Source organism: Gavia stellata, chromosome 21 (assembly GCF_030936135.1).
Source record: "Gavia stellata isolate bGavSte3 chromosome 21, bGavSte3.hap2, whole genome shotgun sequence".
In the NCBI taxonomy this organism is placed as follows: Eukaryota; Metazoa; Chordata; class Aves; order Gaviiformes; family Gaviidae; genus Gavia; species Gavia stellata.
In genome coordinates this window covers 3309972-3332986 of record NC_082614.1, presented here as the reverse complement: position 1 = coordinate 3332986, position 23015 = coordinate 3309972, and the positions used below count along the sequence as shown (strand labels likewise).

The following is a 23015-nucleotide window of genomic DNA, read 5'->3' as shown; positions in this document are numbered from 1 at the left end:
GTTTTTTGCTTTGTTTTGCTTGGGCAGGCGGGGAGCTGATTCCAGGCGCAGAGCCTCCCTTTCCTTCCAGGGCCTCCTCGCTGCCAACCCCGCAGCCCCCCGCCGACCTCCCCGCCCGGGGAAGGAGCCCTTCCCCAAACAAAGGGCCGGAGCGCGGCCAGGCCGGGTTATCAGCACCCCGGCCACCGAGGGGAGCGCCGGGCTCCCTCCTCCAGATTACAAGGCTTTGACCGATGCGGGGGGAAAGAAGATAAAGCCAACTTCCTCGGTTGGTCGTCTGCTCTCTGAGCAAACCATCCTGTTGAGCTAATTCCTCCTCGGCTCGGCCTAAGCCCCGTCTTTAGACGCTTTGTCTGTGTCGCCAGGAATAACAGAGGGGATGAGATGGGGGTGTGGCGAGAGGAAAGGGGAAGAGGGGAAGAAGAAAGGGGGGAAGAAAAGAAGAGAAGGAGGAAGGAAAGGAAAGGAAAGGAAAGGAAAGGAAAGGAAAGGAAAGGAAAGGAAAGGAAAGGAAAGGAAAGGAAAGGAAAGGAAAGGAAAGGAAAGGAAAGGAAAGGAAAGGAAAGGAAAGGAAAGGAAAGGAAAGGAAAGGAAAGGAAAGGAAAGGAAAGGAAAGGAAAGGAAAGGAAAGGAAAGGAAAGGAAAGGAAAGGAAAAAGAAGAAGGGGAAAGGAAAAGAAGAAGGGGAAAGGAAAAGAAGAAGGGGAAAGGAAAAGAAGAAGGGGAAAGGAAAAGAAGAAGGGGAAAGGAAAAGAAGAAGGGGAAAGGAAAAGAAGAAGGGGAAAGGAAAAGAAGAAGGGGAAAGGAAAAGAAGAAGGGGAAAGGAAAAGAAGAAGGGGAAAGGAAAATTAAAGAAAATTAAAGAAAAGAAAATTAAAGAAAAATAAAGAAAAGAGAAAAGAAAAGAAAAGAAAAGAAAAGAAAAGAAAAGAAAAGAAAAGAAAAGAAAGAAAAGAAAAGAAAAGAAAAGAAAAGAAAAGAAAGAAAAGAAAAGAAGAGGAAAAGAAGAGGAAAAGAAGAGGAAAAGAAGAGGAAAAGAAGAGAGAAGAGAGGAAAGAGGAGAGAGGAGAGGAGAGAAGGAAGAAATGAAAAGAAGGGGGAAGAAAGGAAAAGAAGAAGGGGGAAAAGAAGGGAAGAGGAGCCGAGGCCCTCGGGAGGAGCCGCGGGAGGGGGGCAGGAGGGGGGGCGCGGGTTGCGGGTGCCAGGGCCGGCCCAGCCCCTCACCTTGTGGTTTTGGTAGGAGGTGACGGCGATGAAGGCGGTCTCCGGGAAGACGTGGGTGCAGAAGGCGGTGTTCTTGGAGCCGAAGCCGTTGTTCTCGTCCGCTTTCACGATGTGGAGCCGGGGCTGGTATTTGTGCATGGAGTTCAGGATGATCTGGGCAAGGCGAGAAGGAGAGGACAGCCCGTGGGAATGATGGAGGGGGGCACAGCGCGGCGCGACCCCCCGCCCGCGGATGGGGAGAGGAGGAGGAGGAGGAGGAGAGGGGCCCGCAGGTCCTTGCATCCCCTTCCCCAAAATCTTCGCCCGTTTCAGGCCTCCCCCAAGAAGGGCTGATTTCGGTGCTGGGGTGGGGGGGACATATCTCTCAGGATAATCCCCCAGCCCCCCCCACACACACAACCAAGGGGGCCCATCAGGTCCAGATGATGCTGTGAAAGGTGGCTCCTTACCTGCTGCCCCCTCGCCCCGCCAGCCCTGGGTTGGGCTGCTGTCGTGTGTCCCCCCCCTCCCGGGGGGGGCCGGAGCTGCTCCCCCAACACGTGTCAGCACCCTGAACCGGCGGCTGGTGGGGGCTCTCCGCCTTTCCGGGCCCTTGGCAGCCCCCAAAACCTCCCAGCTCACCACCGCGACACCCCGGGCATCACAAGCTCCCCCCCCCCCCCCCCCCCAGGAGGGCAGAGAGGCAAGCAGGGGGGCTAGAAGCGGAGGGATTTAGCGTGTCCCCCCCGCCAGCCACCCGCAGAGGCTGGGAGAGGAGGGGGGCGGCGGGGGCGGGGGGGCCGAGCTGTGTCCGAGATAAAAAGCGGTCCCTGCTCGGTACCGGGTTAATCGCGGGGGAAGGCGGCGGGGGGGGCGGCGGGGGGACCGCTCGGTCACGATAATGACTGCCGGACCCTGGCGACAGAGAGACGCAGCGCGCCCCGCCGCCGCCTCCCCCGTCCCGGGGGTTTAAGCAAATTGCTTTGACGTCCAGGAAAGTCGTAGACATCAACGGTGAACGATCTAATGGGGTTTAATTTCATTACAGCGACGCTAATTGAGAGAGTCCCCGTGCAGCTCCTCCTCTGAAGTCCCTTTTTGTCCCCTCAGCGCCTTCGGATGGTCTCGAGGGACTTTTCCCCAGAGCCGCCTGTGCGCAGCGGGGGATGTCGTGTCCCCCCCCCGGGCCGGATTCCGGCCCCCCCCCCCGCCCCGGGATTGCTCCCCAAAACCAGCCCGGGGGGTGGGAGAGGTCCCCGCTGCTACGGAGCCCCCGCTCTCCCCTCCCGCTTCCCGGGAGAGTGGGGGATCCCTGGAAAGCAGCGCCCCCAGCTCGATGCAAAAATAAAATAAATTTAAAATTATAAAAAGAAAAAAAAAAAGCCACTCAACTGGAGGGGGAAAGGAGCGCTCGTAAAAAGATGCTCAGCATTGGGGTGGGCTGGGGGCTCGCCTGCGGCCCCCCCCCCCCGCGCTTCTTAGTGACCACATGGGTGAGGATTTAATAGCACAAAATTTATCACGAAAAAGCGAAGAAAAACAAAAAACAAAATAATAAAAAAAAGAACTTGGGGGGAAAAAAAAACCCTGAAGTGTTGAAACGGGACTGGAGAAAAACACGCTCTTGGAAAGGGATGGCGGGATCTGGATTCTCATACCCGCTTAAGTAATTATATATATATTTTTATAGATATATATATTATTCATACATGCACATATATATTTGCTCAGAGGAACACGCGTCTTTGGAGACCTTCGAAGGAGGGCTGTTTCTGGCTGCAGAATTCACACAAACTTTCGCGGCCCCACGAGTCTAGCAAAGACCTTTTTATGTCCAAGAAGCTCCAGCGGGATTTCAAATTTTTTTATTATTATTATTGTCTTTAATTATTGTTGTGTTTGGTTTTTTTTTTTTTTTTTTTTGATCGAGGGATCCACGTGGGCTTAGGTCCTATTTCCTCGAATAATTATGCCTGATTGATTTTACCGGTTAGCCGAATTCACGGAGGCAACGAGCAGATTTTAACGCTCCAAGACTCTCCCTGAGGTTAAAAGCAGGTAGCTCAATACTCTTAATTAATTAATTACTCTTAAGCCGGGTGCGTTTCGCCCACTCGCAGACTCCAGGCCCCGGGAGTCTGTAATCAATTCCCACGCAGTGCTGCCAAATAGCCCACTTTTAAGGTCTGTACTTCCATTTGGGGGGGGGGGGGGTCCTTCATTGGGGTTCATCCCACCCTCTCAGGGAAGAAAATAACACCAACACAACGGATTTGGGGGTGGGTGACGTTGCCGTGCCCTTGGTGGTCTCTCTTGGGGGACACCACGCGTGGGTGCGGGAGACGCCCTGGGAGGGGGCTGTGAGCACGCGCGGGGCCCCCCGCAGCCCTCCGCGGGCGCGGTGCCCACCTCCCGCCGCCGGTACTTACATGGCCGAAGGGGTCGAGGTGGTTGTTGGTGAGTTTGAGCTTCTGGAAGGAAACCAGCTGCCTCATCCAGTGGGCGCCGGTGGCCGGGGAGTCGGGGTGCACGTACAGCCGCCCGGGCATGGCCGGCTCGGCCTTCCCCGTCACCGACCTGCGGGGGGGGGGACACACAGGCACTGAGCCAGGTGGCCCTCCCGTGGGCTCCTGCACCCCTCCGGTGGGGTCCCTCCCGTGGGCTCCTGCACCCCTTCCATCCCTTCCGGTGGGGTCCCTCCCGTGGGCTCCTGCACCCCTTACGGTGGGGTCCCTCCCGTGGGCTCCTGCTCCCCGACCCCGTCCCCTCCAGTGGGGTCTCTCCCGTGGGCTCCTGCTCCCCCACCCCATCCCCTCCGGTGGGGTCCCTCCCGTGGGCTCCTGCACCCCGACCCCATCCCCTCCAGTGGGGTCTCTCCCGTGGGCTCCTGCACCCCTTACGGTGGGGTGCCTCCCGTGGGCTCCTGCTCCCCGACCCCGTCCCCTCCGGTGGGGTCCCTCCCGTGGGCTCCTGCTCCCCCACCCCATCCCCTCCGGTGGGGTCCCTCCCACTCAGGTGCCCCCGTACGCGGAGGCAGGTCGGTGCCGGACGGCCCGGCCGTGCCCGGGGGGAAAAAGGCATTTCCGAGCTCCGCGGCAGCAATCCCTCCGGAGATGGCTCTCCCTGTTCCCCCTTTTAACCCCGTCCTTCCCCCCTCCCCAGTTACCGGCACCCACGCCAGGAGCAAAGGACGGGCCCTGTCCCCATCCCTAAAGTTTTTCCTGCCCGGAGATATTCCCTTCCTTCATATAATTAAACCATCGGCTCCGCAATAGCCCATAATCTCATCGTCAAACAGCACTGCGGTTATCCTTAGCTAATGGCGATGGAGTTGCCTCATTTTTTTTTGACGCGTTTCTCTCCCTGGGACTGGGGGAGCATCCCGGGGGGCTCAGGTGAAGCCCCCGCAGCCCAACCCCTCTCCTTCGCAGGGGGGAAAAGAAGGGTGAGGGGCTGATTGCGGGGGATCCCCCGCGCTGCACCGCCCGGGTTTGGCCAGCCCAGAACACCCGACACAGAGCTCCCCTTTTCCCACCCCCCCCCACGCGTGCATACCATTTATTATCTGCAAATTTGTATCTGTGGTCATCCGCTGGTACAATATCCATCAGCAATATGTACTTCGTTTTTGGATTGAGTCCAGTGACCTTCACTTTGTAACTGGGGAACATACGCCTATTTAAAAAAAAAAAAAAAAAAATAAGTACATAAGTATAAAAGCGGAGAAGGGGAAGTTTTCCAAGGCGGCTTCGGGCGTGTGTTTGCGAGGAGGGTCGCTTCACCAAAGGGCAACGCCACGCTCTCGGCTGGCCCTTCCCGAAGGGCTGGGGCAGAGGAGGGGTGCGGGAGATGTTTGGGTGCCGCTGGGTGCCCCTCCGGGTCCCAGCTGAGGGGCAACAGGCCGTTCGTCAAGGTCGAGTCGTAAGGACGAGGCTGGAGGGTTTATTTCTTCACCTACTCCCGTGTCTGCTCGGCTAATCGTATTTTTATTAAATATTTGTTTCGCCAAGAGTTCGACCCTCCCTGCTTTGAACAAATCCGGTCGTGAGAGCTTTTGGAAGGGAGTTACTTCCCTCTATACATAAACCGCTGCAACAGGAGGGGAGGCTTGCCAAAAAAAAAAAAAAAAGAAGTAAAAATATACCCATTTAGAGAAATATATCTATTTTAAATAGATGTATTTCTATATATTTCCCTCCGCGTGTCACGGCTTTACGCGCTTAGAGGCGGAGAGCCGCGGTCCAGCCCGCGCTCAGGTGTGCCACCGGCCCTGCGCCAGCCCGGGGACAGCGGCAAAAGGGACCGGGGACAGCGGCAAAGGTCCGGGGACAGCGGCAAAGGGCCCGGGACGGCGGCTCTCCGCAATATTTTCCATTACTGCGAGGCCGGGACTTCAAACCCCGGTGTTATTTTAGTTCGAGCTTTCCAAATATTTAAAAATAAAGCAGATGAAAACGTATCCCCGGACTTAAAATACGCCTAAACAAAAAAAAAAAAAAAAAAAACACCAACCACAAACCCCACACCTCTAAAAATACTGCACCCTTCTCCTTCTCTTATCTCTGCCCCAGGGCGTCTGGGCTGGGCTTTAATTCCGTTGCAAAAAGCCGGAGCGGGGGGGAGGAAAAAAAGCCATCAACGAAGAAAGCGGGGATTTAGCTTTAGCGTTTTACGGGAGAAGAACCCGAATTCCACCTGAAGAATGATCTGTAACTCCACGGAAAACACCTGACCGGCCAGAACCCGGATTTCTCCGAGAGGGAAGAGGGGGAATTCCATCAATAAGGAAACCCAGCGCGCACCCCCCTGAGCCCCCGCGCTGTAAAAAGCTGCTTTATTGCTCTCCAGATCTCTGTCCACTGCGAGTTTTGTTTGAAATTTCTGCAAGGTGGTTTATGTCTCTCTCCCAGTCTTACCCCCCCCCCCTTTTTTTTTTTTTTTTTGCTTTTCTTATTTTTTTGGTGAACTCGGGTTTTTTTTCGGGAGGTCCCTGCGCTCCCCCAGCCCGTGTCCCGGCGTCGGGCTGCGGGGGTCGGCAGGACCCCGGCCCCCCGCATCTCCCCCCCTCCCTACCACGTTCCCTTTGGGCACAAACCCCTTCTTTAAACCCGCTTTTTCCAGCAGCAGCGAGGTTCAAGGGGAAGGCGAGCCGTGAGACAGATCTATTCGCTAAAACTTTATACAACCAGCTCAGTATTTCTTTTTTTTCTTCTTTTTTTTTCTTTTTTTTTTTTTTTCTCCCTCTTCAGGCAAATTTTGGAAGACCACAACAAATACCAGATGACAGAGCAAAATGAAAGTTTGACTCCGCGTTGTTTATTGTGCCCTTACAAGCTAAAACTACTACTATTTCTACGCGTGGAGGGTTTTTTTCCCCCCCCCCCGCTTCCTCCGAGGGTTTTAATTTAAAATCACAACGAAAAGTGCCTCCCCCGGGCTGCCCCCAGTTTGCCTGTGGGGCTGGGGAGACTGTTTTACTGGGTCTCGCTGGCTGAGGCGCTCTTCAATTTAACAGTCCTCCAACGGATTAATACTAAAGATCACGTTAAATCGCCTCAAACACACCCCCTTCCCCCTATAAATAGCTATGGGTCGGGTTTACCCAGCCATGGAATCGATTATTCCCACTTCCCAATAAAGTCGCTTTTGCAAGGCTGTATATTTTTCCACACACCCACACAGACCAACACGCACCTATAGAAATGTCTGTCTGGACGCAGTTAGCTCCGCATGCTCTTTATTTGCGGATATATCTATCTCTGCGTCTAAACAGCTTTGCTGCCGGGGTATCAACAGTAGCCGAGGAGCACGTCTGCTTTGAAATGGGGTGGGCGTGGGGTGTTTTGGGGGTGTTCGCCTGGGTGTGCGCGAAATTAATGAGAAACTTCTGTAAAGAGCGTAAGGCATTGCAAAATCGCGGAAGGGCCGAGCTGCTCCTTTAAGTAATAATAATAATAACAATGATGATAATAATAACAACAATAATAACAACGAAATCGCGCAGCGAGCTGCCCTAAACGAGGTTAGCTTTTGGCCAAGTGGTTGCAGTTCGCGGTCGCCTGGAAAGTTTCCAAAGGCCTGAAATTGGGATTAACGATCCAACTGTTCTGGTTGAGAAAGAAGCCAGAAGAAACAATTTCTCCTGACTGTATCCCGGCGGGGAGGGCTCTCCGCACGCTCGGCCCCACCGGGGCATCGCCGGGCAGCCCGGCCAGGGCTCTGCGTGGGTTCCCGGCCAGGGCCATGCGTGGGTTCCCGGCCAGGGCCATGCGTGGGTTCCCGGGACCGCGGCACACGCACGCGGGACGGGACGGGACGGGGTGTTTCGTACACGAGAGACGTGACCGGAGCGATGTCAGGGAGAGCGGGGTTGCAGACACGCACCCCTACCCACGCGGCTGTGCGAACACGCGTGTTTCCCCCCCCCCCCCAGGCAATTCCCCCTCCACAAACACGCACAAACGAAGGGGGATTCAGCCACGCAGGGGGACGCGGCCCCCCCCCCCCGCCCTCTTACCTCCCGGCCTTTGTTATGATCATCTCCGTCCCCACTTCGTGAAATTTCAGCCACAGCTCCCGTTCGTGCAAAAACACTTTTATCCCCTCCATGCCCTGCGCGGGAGGAAGGCACAAAGCGTCAGCCCCGAGCGCGGCGGGGAGAGCCCCGGGGGGGTGCGGTGGGGCCCCGCACGGCCCCGGCGGGAAGCTCGGAGGGGACAGGCCGGGCGGTGGGAACCGGTGCTCAGGGCATTCCCGGGAAAATGCGGCCGCTTGTGCGTTTGGAAAGCCGGGGAGAAGGGGATTTGAGGCCGGAGCCCGGGGATGCTGGTCAAGGTGGGGGGGGCCTGGGGCAGGATCCTGCGGGCCTCGGCGCTCCCGGGGAGGGGAGAGCAGCCCCGGGAACCGGCTCCAGCCCGCATCCTCCGGGCCCAGCCGCCGCCGGGAGCGATCCCCCAGCGCTTCGGCCCCGCCGCTCTGGAGAGGCGGCGGGAGGAGATTTACACCCCTCCGCTGAGTGATTTACACCCTCCGGCTCCGCTCCTGCGGGCTGGAGCGGTGTGGGGCGTCCCCTCCGCTCCCCTCGTGTGCCTCCCCCCCAGCCCACACCCCACCAGGGCTGCTCGCGGGGGGGGACGGGGACCCCCGGAGCCCCACGGCTGGCACCGCAGATGCCACCGCAGGGAGAACGCATCCCTCCACCGTGGGGTGGGAGGCAGGGTGGACACAAACGCACGCACCCCACCCGCCAAGCACATATTCCCCCCACGGAAAACGCTTCGGGGGTGGGTTTCCAAACGCACGCGGTGGCCCCGAGCCCCAGGACAAGCCCGGGACCGCTCCCCGTGCCCGCACCGGCCCCGCCGTACCTCCTGCCCGCACCCCCGTGGGCGGCACCCACAGCGGGAGGGGGTTCCCCCCCCTCGAGGGTTTACCTGCCAGGGGACAAGCGGGGCTCTCCGGAGGGGCTCCGCAGCCGCTGAAGGCGAGGCGATCCGGGTGGGAAAGCCCCTCTCCCCGCCTTCCCCAGCCCCCCCCCGGGCTGCCCCGCACCGGCTGGGGCCGAGCGCCGGGGGACGGCTCCCAGCACCGCCCGGCCCGGGCGGGGAAGGCCCCGGCGGCGGGGAAGGAGAAGCCGAAACCGAGGGGTGGCCTGACCCGCTGCCGCCTCGGCCTGCTCTCCTCGGCAGTGCGGAGGTCCGCCGGGAGCTGCGGCGGGCGGATCTCGCGTGGGAGCCCACGCGTGTCCCGGCAACGGGCGGCGCCCGGAGGGGCGGGGGCTGATGGAGGGTATGAGGGGCACCCCGGAGTGTGCCTGGCGCCCGGGGCGCTAGCGGGGTGCCCACGCGTGACACCCCCGGCCTGCCCTCAGGGCCTGTCGCGTGGGTGCGGGCACAGCTGTGCGTGCACGAGGGCGGCTGTATCTGCGTGTGCACGCGTACGCCCGGGTGTGCAAGGGGTGCACGAATATATAGGTATATATGTTTCTATCCTATACAAATATCCACGGGCATAGCAAATACACACACGCACAGGCAGCTGCCTGTGTGCGCGCTCGCGTGTGCATGTGTACACTCCCGCGTGGGCATTTGTACACTCCCGCGTGGGTATGCGCCTGCCGCTGCGTGAGCGGGTTCCTCTCTCCCGTCTTTTAGGGTGCTTTTTCCCCGCACGCCCCTCCACGCACCCCAATATTCACTCCTGCGCTTCCCCGCAGGTTTAGCGCTTGAAGACGACCCCGAGTAACACTAAAGCAGGATGAGGCCCACAATCAGGCGAGACTTTGCACTCGCGTGGGGCCTAAACCGCCTCATCACCCGCCCCGAGCTGCAGCAGCCGCCCAGCTGAGCTGATATTTTGGGGGGAAAAACGCGGAGAAAAGGGGAAAAGGAAAAGAAAAAGAGCGGGGGGGAGGGAAAGGGGAGCGGGGGGGCTTACCTGCTGGGTGAAGGCTGCCTGGGGCGAGGTGGGGGGCTTGCTGGTGGCCCCCAGCTGAGTGTCCTGCTTGGCTTCAGCCTGCAGCTCTTTGGCCTCCGAGTCGGCCGGCGTGGTGGGGAGCCCGAAGCCTTCCTCGCTATCCGCCATGTTACGAGCTTCCTTCGCTGAATCCCCCACTGCAGGCACACATCGGGGAGAGACAGAGATAAGAGACGCAGAAGTCAATGCTGACGTTTAATAAAATGTATAGATTTCTATACGTCTGCAATGGGGGAGCCAGCCGGAGCGCCGGGCAGGGCTGCCCGACAAACCCCCGCTGCCCGCGACTCACTTCCAGCCGCCCGGGGAGGGAACGAGGCCCTTTAACTTTGGGAGAGGGAGAAATAAAGACTTTTATTTATTATCGCAGCCCGCAAGGGATGATAGGATTTGGGGGGGGGGGGGGGGGGGGGGAGGGAGGGGAAGGGGGAGGCGGTATTATTAAATGCATCTTTTGGAAAAGGTAAACAGCGTGGTTTAGGTCTGGCTGGCAGGACACGGGGAGAGAGGCACCGGGGGGCCGTGGACCGGCCAACTCATCGCACAAGTGACACTGGATGTCGGGGGGGGGGGGGGGGGGCAGAGCCTCCCCCGAGCCTTGAACGCCTCCAAACCGTGCCCTCCCCCCCCCCCCCCCGGGCTCGCTGAGGCCGAGGGGGCTGAAAACCCCCACTTTCCTCCCGGGGAAATGGGAGCTTTCACCCCACTCCTGTTTCGACCAGGCAAATGCCACCGACACGCGAGGCCCCTCATATAACCCCCATTTTCAAAGCAAACCCCAACTTCTCGCACCCCTACGGAGAAAAAAAAAAAAAAACAACCACATTTTTTAAAAAAAGCCTTTTCTCCCCCCACCGCGGAGAGTTACAAGGGATGGACGAGATAATTAAAATATAAAAGTGCAAATAAATCAACCGCTCGAGACACTGTGCAAGGTAACGCGCAGTCGGGCTGGCGAACGGGGGGTGGGATTGGGGCTGAAGTCAGCTAAGCCAGAACAGTTGGAGTAAGAGTGCAGGAGCAGAGAAAAGGAGCTGAAAAAATAGGCGGTTTGTATCTGAGGCGAGTAACCACAGTGAGTTTTGAACGCGGTATTTTGACGTAGCTTTAAAGGCTCTATCAGGAATGGTAAAAGTTTCAAAGCAGCACAAAAAAAAAAAAAAAACGAAGAAAAAGATAAAAGCAATTGAATTATCTTTTAGTTTTTTGTTCTGAAAGAGTTTAGAGTTTTAGTAGCTTTTTAAAAAAAAAAAATCTCTCTTGCATGTTTCAAAGAGGCTTCATTTTTGAAAGGCCAACCATATGGAGGCAATATTGTTTTTAAGGACATGAGAATGTTTTGAAATGAGTTCTCCTTCTCCCTGCAACGATATTTAAAAGCCCTTTAAAAAAAAAAAAACACAATAACAACAAAAAAAAGGCAATTCTCCTTTAAACGCAGAGGAAAATTGGGAGTGGGAGGGGGGGAAATGATCTTCCCTGCTAGTGGTGGGTAATATATACATGTACGTATATATAATTTAAAAGGACAAAAAGCGAGGGGACCCCGGGTCCGCACCTCTGGAGCTAAAGCTGGGGTCCAGCCCCGGCCCGTGCCCCCCGGCCCTTCCCGAAGGCCCCCAGCCGCTGCCGGCGGGGCGAAGCCGAACCGCTACGAGCGCGGAAAGTGCGCGGGGGGGAGCGGGGCGCTGCGGGAGCCGCTGCCGCGGGGCAGAGCCGCAGCTCAGGGACCATTTAAGGCTTTTCTCTTCCCCTCCTCCTCTTTTTTTTTTTTTTTTTTTTTTTTTTTTCCCGGGACTGTTGGGGCTTTTCCTCGCCGCAGCTTGGGAAGTGCCGGTTACCCATTTTTTGATCGATCTCCCTCCAGCTTGGAGCTATTATTCCCCCTGAGCCGGCAAAGTTAGGAGGGGAGGGAGGGAGGGCGGAGGGGGGGCGGAATTAAAGCACGTTTATTAAAACAAAGAGGGACCCAGCCGTGGCAGCGCGGCTCCAGCGAGCCTCCCCGATGCTCTCCGCGTCGCGACAGAATTAAGCAGATATAAAAATCATAATAAAAAAATAAAAGGGGGGGATGACGGCAAAAAATAACCCAACAACTAAGAGCAATTGGCGATCCGTGCCTTCTAATATATTTTTTTTTTTCCCCTTTAAAGAGCTTCTGAGAAGAAATGGAGCTTGACAGAACCAGGCCGCGGTGGCTGTATGAAAAATGCATCTCGCCTTCCTAAAGTAGCACCAAGTGGGGTTGCGGGAAGGGGGAAAAAAAAAAGGAAGGGGGGGAAGAAATATATAACCCACCCTCTGCTTTTGTTCCAGCTTCGCCCCGGCCCCCCCCCGGCCCCACACACCGCCGCGGGAGCCCTGGGGAGAGCAGCCCCCCCCCTTCCCCTGCACCCCACGTCTCCCGAGGCCTCGCAGCTCCTCGGCAGAGACGATCCGTGTCTAACAATGCCCCAACCAGCCCCTTTCGCTCTCCCTCGCTCGCACACGGACGGATTACAGACACCGACGGACATACATGGCAATGGAAGAGCTGTTACCTTGCTTGTTGAATTCCATGCAATCAATGCATCTCCATCTATATAATGTATGTGTATATTTTCCCCCTTTGCAATGGAAATTACAATGGGATCAGGCTTCTCGTGTGCATATTTCCTTTTATTTATTTATTTGCGGATCAGCGTGTGAAAACCCAGCCTGGAAGAAAAAAATCTATCCAATGCAAGCCTGCTTGCCTGCTTCTCTCTCTCTCTCCCCTGCTCTCTCCAAACACTTCCAGGTTGTCAGACGCACTAGAAAGGATCCTGAGACCAAGATAAAGCCTCCACCCCCACCGCTTTCTCAGCCTGATCTGGAAGATACAGTTTTCCCCAGCCCGCTCTTTCTACTCCCCACCGAAAAATAAGTAAAAAAATAATAATAGTAATAAAAAAAGAGGGAGAGGACGAAAGAGAGGAAAAAGAAAACAGCACCCCCGTGGAAAAAATAAAAAAAAAAAAAGAAGAAAAAGAAGAAAGTTTCGGGCGGGCTGGCGACCGGCGCTCCTCCGGGCAGGTTCGCGGCGCTGCCGCCGTGGCTGCGCGGAGCCGGGCGCGGAGCCGGGCGCTGAGCGCGGAGGTGACGTGGGCTCGTCCAGCTCCGTTCGCCAAGTGCCGGGACCCACTGCCCAACCAGCTGGGATCCTGCTCCGGAGAGACTCACTCTCACACAGCCCTCCCCCCGGCCCCCTCCCCCCCAAACCTCCTTTTCCAGCCTATTTTTCTGGCCGGCAAACAAGAACAAGGCACAAAGACAATCATCAAACTCCCCAGCAACCCTCCCCCTCTCCCTTACCTCCTTCCCCGCTCCTTCCCTCCCTCCTCCATCCATCTCTCCCAACCAAAGAGAAAATTCAGCGCCTGGGAATATCCCCCCCCTCCCTTCCCCTCCCTCACCCCTTTAAATAAATCGCTGGCTCCGCTAACCTCGCACCACCCCCGGCCCCCCCCGCCCTCAAAGGCAGCCTAGAGGTGGGGATTTAAACCCAGCTCTATATTTGCTAGTGCTCACAGAGGCCTTTTATTGGGGGGGGGGGTAATCCCCCCCCCATGGACTCGCCTCATGGGTATAACCTGAGGGGAAAAAAATCGGGATGAAACGCAGCGGAGCGGGACTGAAACCCAGGGCCGGGGGTCCCTGGGGTGTGTGCGTGGGGTTGGGGCCGTTGACCCCGCTTCTGGAGGCACCCAGGATCCTTCCCCCGCCCTTCCCCATCCTCTTCCTCACCCCTCGCAGCGCTGCCCGGCCGGCCGCCCCGCCGCCCCGGCCGAGGGCCGCAGCCCCCCGGAGCTCTTTGCCGTGCTCAAATAATCAAACCGTCAGCGAGGAGCGGGGAGGTGGCTTTATCTGCATCTTCCTTCGCTCCCTCTCGCTCCCTTTTTTTAATGTATTATTTGGAGGGTAAAGTTGAATAGGTCAGCGCAGGGTAAACAGCCTCCCTGTCGCATTCTGCAGGCTGAAGAGAACCAGATTGGCGAGGCGGATTTTTGATAAGACTCGGAATAAATGGCATGGTTTAGATCTGCTCTGCCCACCCTCCTCCTGCCCCCACCCTCTTCTCGTCGGGGGGTGCGCCCCGTCTCGTGTGTGTGTCCCCCCCACCCAAAAAAAAAAAAAAAAAATATCCTCCACTCTTTTCTGCCCCTCTCAGTCATTTCTTTCGCATTTCGCGGCGGTTTGCAGCCAAATCCACCCGTGCTCCCGGCTCTCGCGGGGCGCGGGGGCACCGGAGCCCTCGGAAAGTTTGAGGTGAGGAAAAGTCTGGGGGCGAGCGGCTGTTGGAGGGAGGGGGGTGTCCGGGGGTGGGGGGGTGTCGTTTGGCATCTCCCAATCCCTCTCCATGTGCACGCCCGTTCAAAGAGCTCCTCGAAACAGCCCAACAGTAAACGGTTGCGAATCAGAATAATAAAATAACTGCACTTGTAGCCGCAGAGAATAAGCCAGAGAACGCTACTTAAACAAACAGAACACAGCTTGTCCCATATTTCATTAGTTTTAGAGGGGGAAGGAGCCGTGGAACCCTTCCAAACACGACCAAACGAGCGGAGCGGAGCGGGCGGCTCTTCCCCCGCGGGGGCGGCGGCCGCAGCAGCCCCGGCTCCGGCCTCGGGGCGAGCGGGCACCGGGCGGCTCCGGCCCAGCGCTTCCCATCGCACGGGCGCTGCTCGGAAAGGCGCAAAGCGGGACAGGGATGGGGGGGAAAGGGGGGGGGGGGGGGAATAAAATAAGTCAAGCGGGCGCTGCCGGGGAAGGGCCGGCGGAGGCTGCGGCCGCCCCGCACCGCACGTGTGCTGGGGAGCATCCCCCTCGCCCAAAAGAAGAGGGGTTTCCCTTGAAAGAAAAAAAAGGCAATAAATAAGTGAAAGCAGCGAGGAGAAAGGCGTCTGGCAGCTGGCAGCGAGAGAGAAGCCCGGCGTCCCTCCCCTCGCCCGCCAGAAAGGCAAAAGCCAAAATCTCGGAAGTTGGTAGGAGCGAACGCGAGCGCGGCCGCTGCCTGGGGAAGCACTCACCTCTCCAATGCCAAACTAGCTCTCAAACACCTTGAAGACAAGTTGAAAACGATGCAAATAAATCGAATTTATTTCCGTCTGCAGGTTGGGGGGGGGGAGGTGAAGAAGGAGGAAAAAAAAAAAAAAACCACCACAAAACCCAAACCAGGACGGCAAGTCCAGGCTCTCGGACTGTAATGTCAAGGCGAAGGAGCCTTCCAGCTAGAAGCCGATTTGTGGTCTCAGACAAATTAAATATTACTGTTTATTACCAGCCATACTCCAATAAAATAAAGAGAGTTCAAGGCGATAGCTGCTATCTCACGAGCTTTGCTCCTATAGGACACGGAGACGTCACCAACCACGCAACTGGCCTATTCTGTCATGGTTGACTGCAGCAGTAATGGAAGGTTAATTTGTATTATTCTCCTCTTTTTAAAGCCCTATCAGTGAGAGTCCTGCTTTCCTCCCCCCCCCAACGAAATCCATTCGGTGCAATGCAAAATACAGCGCGGCTGCCTGTGTGCAGCCTCCCTGCAGAGATGCGCCTATGTATGTCCGCACATAAATACGCGTATTCACACGCCGAGACACACAACGCATACGTATATACGCGGGTGTGAGGGGGTATAGATCATATACGAGCGTGTATCACCCAAGCGGACACGGAGTCGCTGGGAACTCCAGGAAAACCCGCTCTTTCCTGGAAATGAAAAGGGGGAAACCAGTAGCAAACAGGAGCAGCCCAGTTAATCCAACGGTATTGGCGTTATGCAGCTTAATTTATTTTATTTTTTTTTTTTAAATAGTGTTATTAGAGTGAGCAGGAAACTTGTCAGATGAATGCTCCGGCGCCTCTGGAAGGGAGCACGCCGGGCTATATATAGTAAATGATAACCTGGTTATTTGCACGGATTCAAGTGCGCTTCGGGAACCAATTATTTGCTCTGATTAAAGAAAAAAAAAAAAAGTAGTAGTAAATCGAGGCGATTATTTGCCAAATGATATTGACAAGGGAAAAAAACCCCAAACGCCCCCAGAACCCCCCAAAACCCCCTCCGAGCGAAGGCAGAGGCTGCGGAGGAGCCGCCGCCGCTTCCCCGCGCCTTTCCCCCCTCTCTCCCGGCGCTCCCCTCACCTGGAGGGATTTGGGGGTGCACCCGCCGCTCTGAAAGCTTTCGCCAAAAAAAAAAAAAAAGACAAAAAAAAAAAACCAACCCCGATGCTAAAACGTTGTTTCCTCCAACAGAAAAAGAGAGGAGGAGGAAGAGGAGGAGAAATAGGGAGAGAGAAAAATAAAGAGCAACTCCTAAGGAAGAACGAGAGGTTCCCGCAGGAGCTGGACCCCGCAGAGGGTGAGTGTTCCCAGGCGGGGACCCCCAGCCCTGCGCCGGCCCGGGGGGGCAGGCAGCCTTCCCCTCCCGGCCGGCACAATCCCGCCTGGATTTACCCCGTTTCCCCAGGCTGAGCAATCCCCGCCGCCACCCCCGAGCCCTGCAGACACCCAGGGGAAGCCAGGCCCTTCACAAAAAGCACCAGCAAGGATGGAAAAATAATAAAAAAAAGGGGGGATCGGGGAGGAAAAGCCCCCCCTACCCCTTGCCTCGATTTACCCCAGTGCAGCGCTGGATCCGGCCACGCTCCTCAGCTCGGGGTCCCCCCAAATAACCGGGATAAGGGGGGAAAACTCCACGGAGGCTGATGGTGCGCTTCGCAACGCTTCCTCCCGCGGGGAGCCAGCCTGGCACCGGCTGCCCGGCGGTGCTGGCGCTGCCCGGGCAGGATCGGACCTTCCTGCTGAAGGCTTACCCCAAATCAGAAATAAGCCCCCCCACCTCCCCGCAGCCGGTACCCCCCCGCAGTGCTCCCTGAGGTCCCCCCGAGGCGGCCGCAGCCGGGGGCACGGGGAAGCGCTTCCCCCCGCCCGCCCGGGCCCCGCTCGGGGGGTCCTGCTGCTGCTGGGCGCCGGGCACGTATGTCCAGGTCTATATATAAAAGCATAGGTGTGCGTGCGTATGTGAGGCTGGACACACACACGCTTTGCAAACGCCCGCGATACCTTCTCCCGGCTCTAGCGTTTGAGCAAATTTTATATCTTTAAGACGGAACGTGCAACAGAAGCGCCTGAGCGCAGAGATCTATAGATACGCGTGAATATACGTGTGGGTGTATATACCTATACATACACAGACACAGGCGCGCATCACAAAATCGCATATGCTGAGGAAATCGTTATGCACACTCGCCCAACGGCACCTATGCAAGTGCGAGCCCTCCCTGCACCCATCCATCACGCACACGCCCAAGTATTTACATTTCCCCTATGGTTTACACGCAGGTTTCGGGGGCGCACACGCATCAATCTGCCCCCACCCTCCGCACAGCTCAGGGCGGGTGTGGGTAAAACTGCGCACAGCACTCGGGCGAGGGGGTAAATCTGTGCGCAGCGCCTATACGCCGTACTCCATATACATACATATATATATATAAGCTCCCGCATGCATAGAAATACCGCAGCGTCCATCAGCGGCCACGCACCCAAACACCCACACCGTGGGCACTTACCTACGTGGGTGTGGGGGTGCGTGGCTGGGCGAGGGGGGCCCCCGAGCCTTCTGCAGCTCCCCCCCGGCCTCGATTCCTCTCGCTCAGCTCCTCGCCGCGGTCAGGAGCGCAGGATCAGGCCCGCGCAGCCCGAGCCCCGCCGCCCATCCCGGGGGCCTCAGGCCACGGGGACCCCCCGTTTTCGGGGGCCGCATGGCCGGAGCCCTGCGCAGCCCCTCTGCCCTCTGGCTACCTTTGGAGGGTGTCACTCGCCCTGGAGGTTTCTCCTTTCGGATTTTACCCTGGAGAGGTGGAGGGAAGCGGGGGGGGGGGGGGGTGGCCGGGGTGCTGGCTTGCAGTGGGGTCGAGGTGTCAGCAGTAAGAAATAGTGCCGAGCATGAACTCCCTCCGCCCCCCCCCCGCCCCGCACACCCTTTAAAATCACGTCTTGGGGCGGCTGGACCAAAGCGAGAAGCCCCGGGCGTTCCGCCGCGGCCGGCGGCTCCCCGGCAGCCGCTCTGCCCGGGCCCGGGGCCGTCCCCGCCGGCCGCCCCGGCCTCCGAACGGGCGCACTCCGGTGCTTGGGCTCCCTAACCCTCTGTTTTTCCCTTCCCAGAGGTTTAGCTCCCCCATGGCAGGGATATCTTTTTTTTCCCCCCCTTCCATTTTTAGGTAATTTACTTCCCCACTCCGACCAGTTCTCTCTCCTTTCATTTTTAACTCCTTTTTGTTGGCCGCATACCCGCTTTAGCGAAATACGCACCTGGGAGAAAACAAGTATTTAAAATAACCACCCTCTCTGGAAGCATTCCGGCCCATTCACTTGTTAGGGTTTGTTTGTTTTGTTTTGGTTTTTTTTTTTTTTTCCCCTAAATTGCTGGAGCAGTGACTGGCTGCATTGATTTGGGGGTTTATCAGCAAGACATTTGTGTCAAAGGGACCCCAACACAGCTCTCCTCGTGTCAGTATTTCCATTACAAACCCCTGCATTTAGCGGTCTAGGATTTGTACGCTCAGACGGGCCTTCGGGGGTAGATACCCGAGTGGAGCTTTTAAATTTTTTTTATTTTTAGTTTTTTTTTTTTTTAATTACAGGTGAACACCATTTTTCTTTTCAAGTTTGTGGTTTCGGGTCCTTTTTTTTCCCCGCCCTTCTGGCTACTTCCAAAAAGAAAAACCCAACAAAACCCCCCCAGTTTGCAATTAAACCCCGTTTCCCCTCCCTCCAGCCCATTCATTGCCCCGGCGAACCTCAGGCTTTCAAACGGGGAGGAAAATGAGAAACAAGGAGCCGGGCAGGGCTGCAGCGCTGTCCCGCGGGGCCTCCCACGCGTGCCCGTGGGATGGAGGTCCCTTTTTTCCCCTCGATGGCAAGCGGGGAGGGGGCGACAGGATCCCAAAGTCAAGCTAGGAGCATCCCTGGAGCAAAAGGGATCTGTTCTCTCTCCCCTCTCTGCCTCCAACAAGGCATCTCCCCGGGAATTAACTGCAGCCCGGGGGCGCCGGGGCTCGGCCCCCTCCCCAAATTTTCCTGTGGGCACAGGGGCGAGGGGGAATGAGGCTGCATTTCTCTTCCCCCTCTCTCTCAGGGAGCCAGTCCGGGTGAATTTTTGGCACGGGGTGCCCATGGGATCCCCACCCCACCCCGTCCCGATCCGTGCCCGATGCTCCCGATGGAAAGGGGCGCGTTACCGATGCCCGATGGAAAGGCTGATCTGCCCGAAAGAGAAAATAAAAGCAGATAAGGCCTTCGCTCTCGCCCTGGGAAGAAAGCTGGTGGGGGCAAGGGGGGGGGAAAGCCTTCAGCGCCCCATGCCTTCCCCCGAAAGCGGTCCTGCAATGACCTTGACGGGGGAGCGGGGGGGGGCGGGATGGAGCGGGGGGGTGGGGAGAGGAGCCCGAACCCAAAGGCTTTGACTCAGTGGCTGAAAAAAGGCCGCACAAGCGACACCTGTAATTGTCCGGTCCCCCCCCCCCGCCCCGGCGGGCAGGTCCGGCCCGCGGCCGCGCTTCCTCCGGCTCCCCCGGAGAGACGAGCCCTTGGCGGGGAGGGGGCAGCGGGGCACCCACACCGCTCTCTCGCCCCGGCAAACTTTCTTCCTCCTTTTCTTTCCAACTCATTTTTCTTTCTCCCTGTCCTCCTTCCCAATCCATCTTGCCCTCTTTCCTCCTTTTCTTCCCCGTTTCTCCCCCCTTTTCTTGCCCCCCCTTCCCTGTCTTTCCCCTGCCCCAAATAACGCAGAGCCAAAGCCCGGCCGGTCTCTTGTGACCGTATTATCCTTCGGATTCTCAGGATACCCACAAATTTCGGGAGCCGGAGACGCTCCCAGGGAGGTGGGGGCGGTCCCCCCCCCAGCCCCGCTCCGCGGATGGGAACCGCATGAACGCGGGTTCGTGTGGGTGTCACGGGCACCCTAAACCCCAACTTTTATCTGCGTGGGGAAAATACAGATTACGGGAATCACCCAAACAGCTCCTGAGACGGTTTTGTGTTGTCTCCAAAAATTGTTCGGTGGGAAAAAAAAAAAAATACACACAGGAGGCCAAAGAACAGAAAAAAAAAAAAAGGCAAAAAGAGCATTTTCCCCCTTGCAGGGACTTGCCCCCTGTGCCAGGGCTGGATGAGGCCGCAAGCTGTAAATCTCAGGGCTCGGTGCGCGGCCGCGGATGGCTCCGCGGCAACCAAAGCAGAAGAGAAGTGGGTTTCCGAGGGGCAGAGACCCACGGGTGTGCGGGGAAGCAGCAGCGGGATTTGCGAGGAGTGGGCCTCGGCAGCACCCTGCAGCCCGCAGCCTGGGGGCTCTGATCCCGGGGGTGCAGGTAGCTTTCCCCCCGAGTTTTTCCACGCAGGCAGAAGGGGGAACGGGACTGAGTTACACGGGTGGGAACAGATGCCGGTGCTGGCACACGGTGAACCCGGTTTATATACATCGCTGTAGATTTAAACCTCTTCGACGTATATTGAGCGTTCACGCTGGATACCTGGCTCGTCCCGTTTGAGCTTAGTGAAGAAGCGCTCGTGGGCACGGCAAATCCTGCTTTCACGCATTTGAGAAATTATTAGGAGCTCACTTCGTGCCTGAGCGGGGTTTTGGGGTTTTTTTTTTTGGAGACAGACCTGCGTGTTTACCCGCTGCGGTGCGTGCCTGCGGGCTGCCAGCACCGGGGCTGGGGCTTAACGCCTTTGCGAGCACATTTTGGGTACCGGACGCTTGGAAATGGTTCATTTCCAACGAATAATGCTTTTTTTTTTTTTTTAGGGGAAAGGAGCGCTCAAATCTCCGCGCAAAAGCCTCCCTCGACGGAGCCCGGGCGGTACCTGCGGAGCCGAGCCCGGTTCCCCCCGCGGCTGCCGGGCGCAGGAGCCGCCAACCTCCCCGCTCCGGGGGCCGGAGTAGCCGCCGTTCAAGACAATGCCTATTTTCTGTCATTAATAACTCGTTTCTTCCAAAAAAAAAAAAAAAAATCTCGTTTGGATCCAAGATTGTTTTTTATGATTCAGTTGGACAAGACGGAACACATGTTAGTTTAAGCAGGTTCATGAAATAGCTGTAAATCAAATAAAGTTTACGAGTTTAGCAGGAAATACTGAAAAGATGAAGAAAAAAAAAAAAAAAAATCCGCCGAGGCAGAGACCAGCAGGCTAAAATAGTCGGTGGGGTTTTGTCCTGCTCTGTGTTTCTCTCTGTTCTCTTGTGCATCTCGCCGATTAAAGGCCTCGAGACCCCGTGTTGGCGCCAAGTGGCATGTTATTAATCAGTTATCCCTAGGTTCAGTCCACATAAGAGAGAAATTTAATCACCAGAAACCAGACCCGACATAAAAGAGAAATCTAAAATCAATTCCCGGCCGGTTCCCCCCCCCCCCCCCCCAACCTCCGAAGCGATCAGAACGAGCAGAAGCAATCAAGATCTCGCTCCCTCTCCCTCTTAATTGCAGCGGGAGAACTGCAAATTTCTCCGAGCTTTACCCCGCCGAGCATTTGGAAAGGGAAAAAAAAAAAAATAAAAAAAAAATACCCCAAGGACCCGCCACCACAACGCAACGAGTTTGTCCTTGATCTCGCTATAAAAACGTGATGGGGGAGAAATATCCCCGGCGGAGGCTTTTAGAACGGCAAGGGGGGGAAATCACATTTATCGCTGTTAAAATGATCTTTGAAGGCTCCCAGGGTAAGGGCCCCCCCACCCCAGATGCCGCTCGGGGTACCCACCCCCCCGGCCTCTGCCTCCTTCCCCCAGCCCAGGTTCCACTCGGGGACGGCAATACTGGGGGGTGGGGGGGGGTGTCCGTCCCGTCCGTCCGCCCCCCCGGGGAGCTGAGCGCTTCCCTCGGGCACTCCCAGCGGGGACCCCCCCCCCGCCCTTTCCTCCGAGGTCTTTTGGGTGGGAATGCCCCGTTTGGCTTAGGCCGCGTGGATGGGAGGAGGAGAAACCCTGTGTCCTTCTCGCTGCCTCCCTGACGGGCAGCGGGGCAGGTCCCCTCCTCCGGGAAGGGACCGGGGGTGACAGCAGGGGAGAAGGGACCAAACCATCCCATTCCCTCCCCAAAAAGCCTACTTGAAACCCGGGGAAAGCGGAGGGCGGTGGAGACCGGCCCGGCTGAACCGCGGGAGGCACCTGGGCTCGGCCCCGCAGCTTCCACGCGTGTTTTGCGTGGGAGAACCCCCACCGCCGGGTTTCCTCCCGGCTGCCGGGCACGGCTCTGTGTGTGTGTGTGGGGGGGTCGCAGTTGTCCCCCGGTTGCAGCTCAGAGCCGTGAAGGGCACCCGGGGGAGGCGGGAGGCCGCCCCGGGGCTATATTTGGAAAAGAATTTGGAAACCCTTCCAGCAAATCTGGGCGAAAGGTACCGGCCCGGTGGGAGAGGCTGCCCCGGGGGCTGCCCCTTCCCCTCAGCCCCCCCCCCCCGCTCCGGGGCCGCCCCGGTGGCAGCGTCCCGCTCCCCACCCGCGTGTTTCTTCCTCGAAAGAGCCCCGACGCGTGGTGCAAACCTTTGCCTGCCCAAGCCCGAAGAGAGGTAACTTCACCCCCGTCTATCCCCACCCACGACAGCCAAGGTTTAGCAAACGCCCTCGTCCCGCGTGGGTTAAGGCTTCGTGGAAAGGCTCTAACTTCGCCTGTGCCCGCCAGATTTGCTTGTTCTGCCTTAAAAAAAAATTGCGGGGGGGGGGTGGGGGGGTGTCCCCGCCGGCCTCGACCTTGGGGGGATGAGGGGCGAGGGAGAGCCGCCGCCTCTCCGCCCTCCTCCCTCCCCAGCAAACCTGCCGGGGGTATTTTAACGAAAACCGTAGTTTTCCCCGCATTTTTCTCTTCGCCAACACCCCCCCAAAACCCTAGGAAGCATTAATTCGATTCGAGCTGCCTGATGGGGTTTTTTTCCCCCCTCCACGCTCTATCTGATCGCTTTCCTACAGCCCAAACAGCCTGGAAACCACAGAGAAAATAATCAAAGTGCAGCATGTTTTCCCACAGTAGGAATGCATGTTAGCACTCTCTCCACGGCTTGATCCTCTGTTTGCGTGTGGGTATCCATACGGAGATGCCTTCAGGGCGGATCCTGCACAGATGCAGAACGTGTTTGGGTGTCCACAAAACCCCCGGACCCACGGACGTGGGAGCCCACGGCCTCGGGGTGCAGCTACAGGTGAGGACGGCTGCGTGGATCTGAGTATTTCGATATAAACACGGGACGATACGTGCACAAATAGGCACGGAGCCAACTTCTACCCCCCCGCATCGGTGTATTTGCCCGCACCGCGTGGCTTCG

The 23015-nt window shown here is 57.4% G+C and overlaps 1 protein-coding gene across 3 annotated transcripts in view; it reads right to left on the bottom strand.

Annotated features, from left to right (window-relative positions):
- TBX5 (T-box transcription factor 5) overlaps positions 1-17368 on the bottom strand; it is a 46402-nt gene extending 29034 nt beyond the window's left edge. The window contains exons 1-6 of one of the 3 annotated variants that reach the window (XM_059827459.1): positions 17270-17368; positions 9639-9814; positions 7720-7814; positions 4758-4877; positions 3632-3779; positions 1224-1376 (exon numbers count right to left, since the gene is read on the bottom strand). In XM_059827459.1, coding sequence (XP_059683442.1) covers positions 1224-1376; positions 3632-3779; positions 4758-4877; positions 7720-7814; positions 9639-9785 — 663 coding nt within the window. In that variant the 5' untranslated portion in view covers positions 9786-9814; positions 17270-17368. Of the gene's footprint in view, positions 1-1223; positions 1377-3631; positions 3780-4757; positions 4878-7719; positions 7815-9638; positions 9815-12217; positions 12294-14725; positions 14765-17269 lie in introns of those variants that run through there. The other 2 variants (XM_059827460.1, XM_059827461.1) reach the window with 2 other exon arrangements.
- Between the last annotated feature and the right edge of the window lie 5647 nt (positions 17369-23015).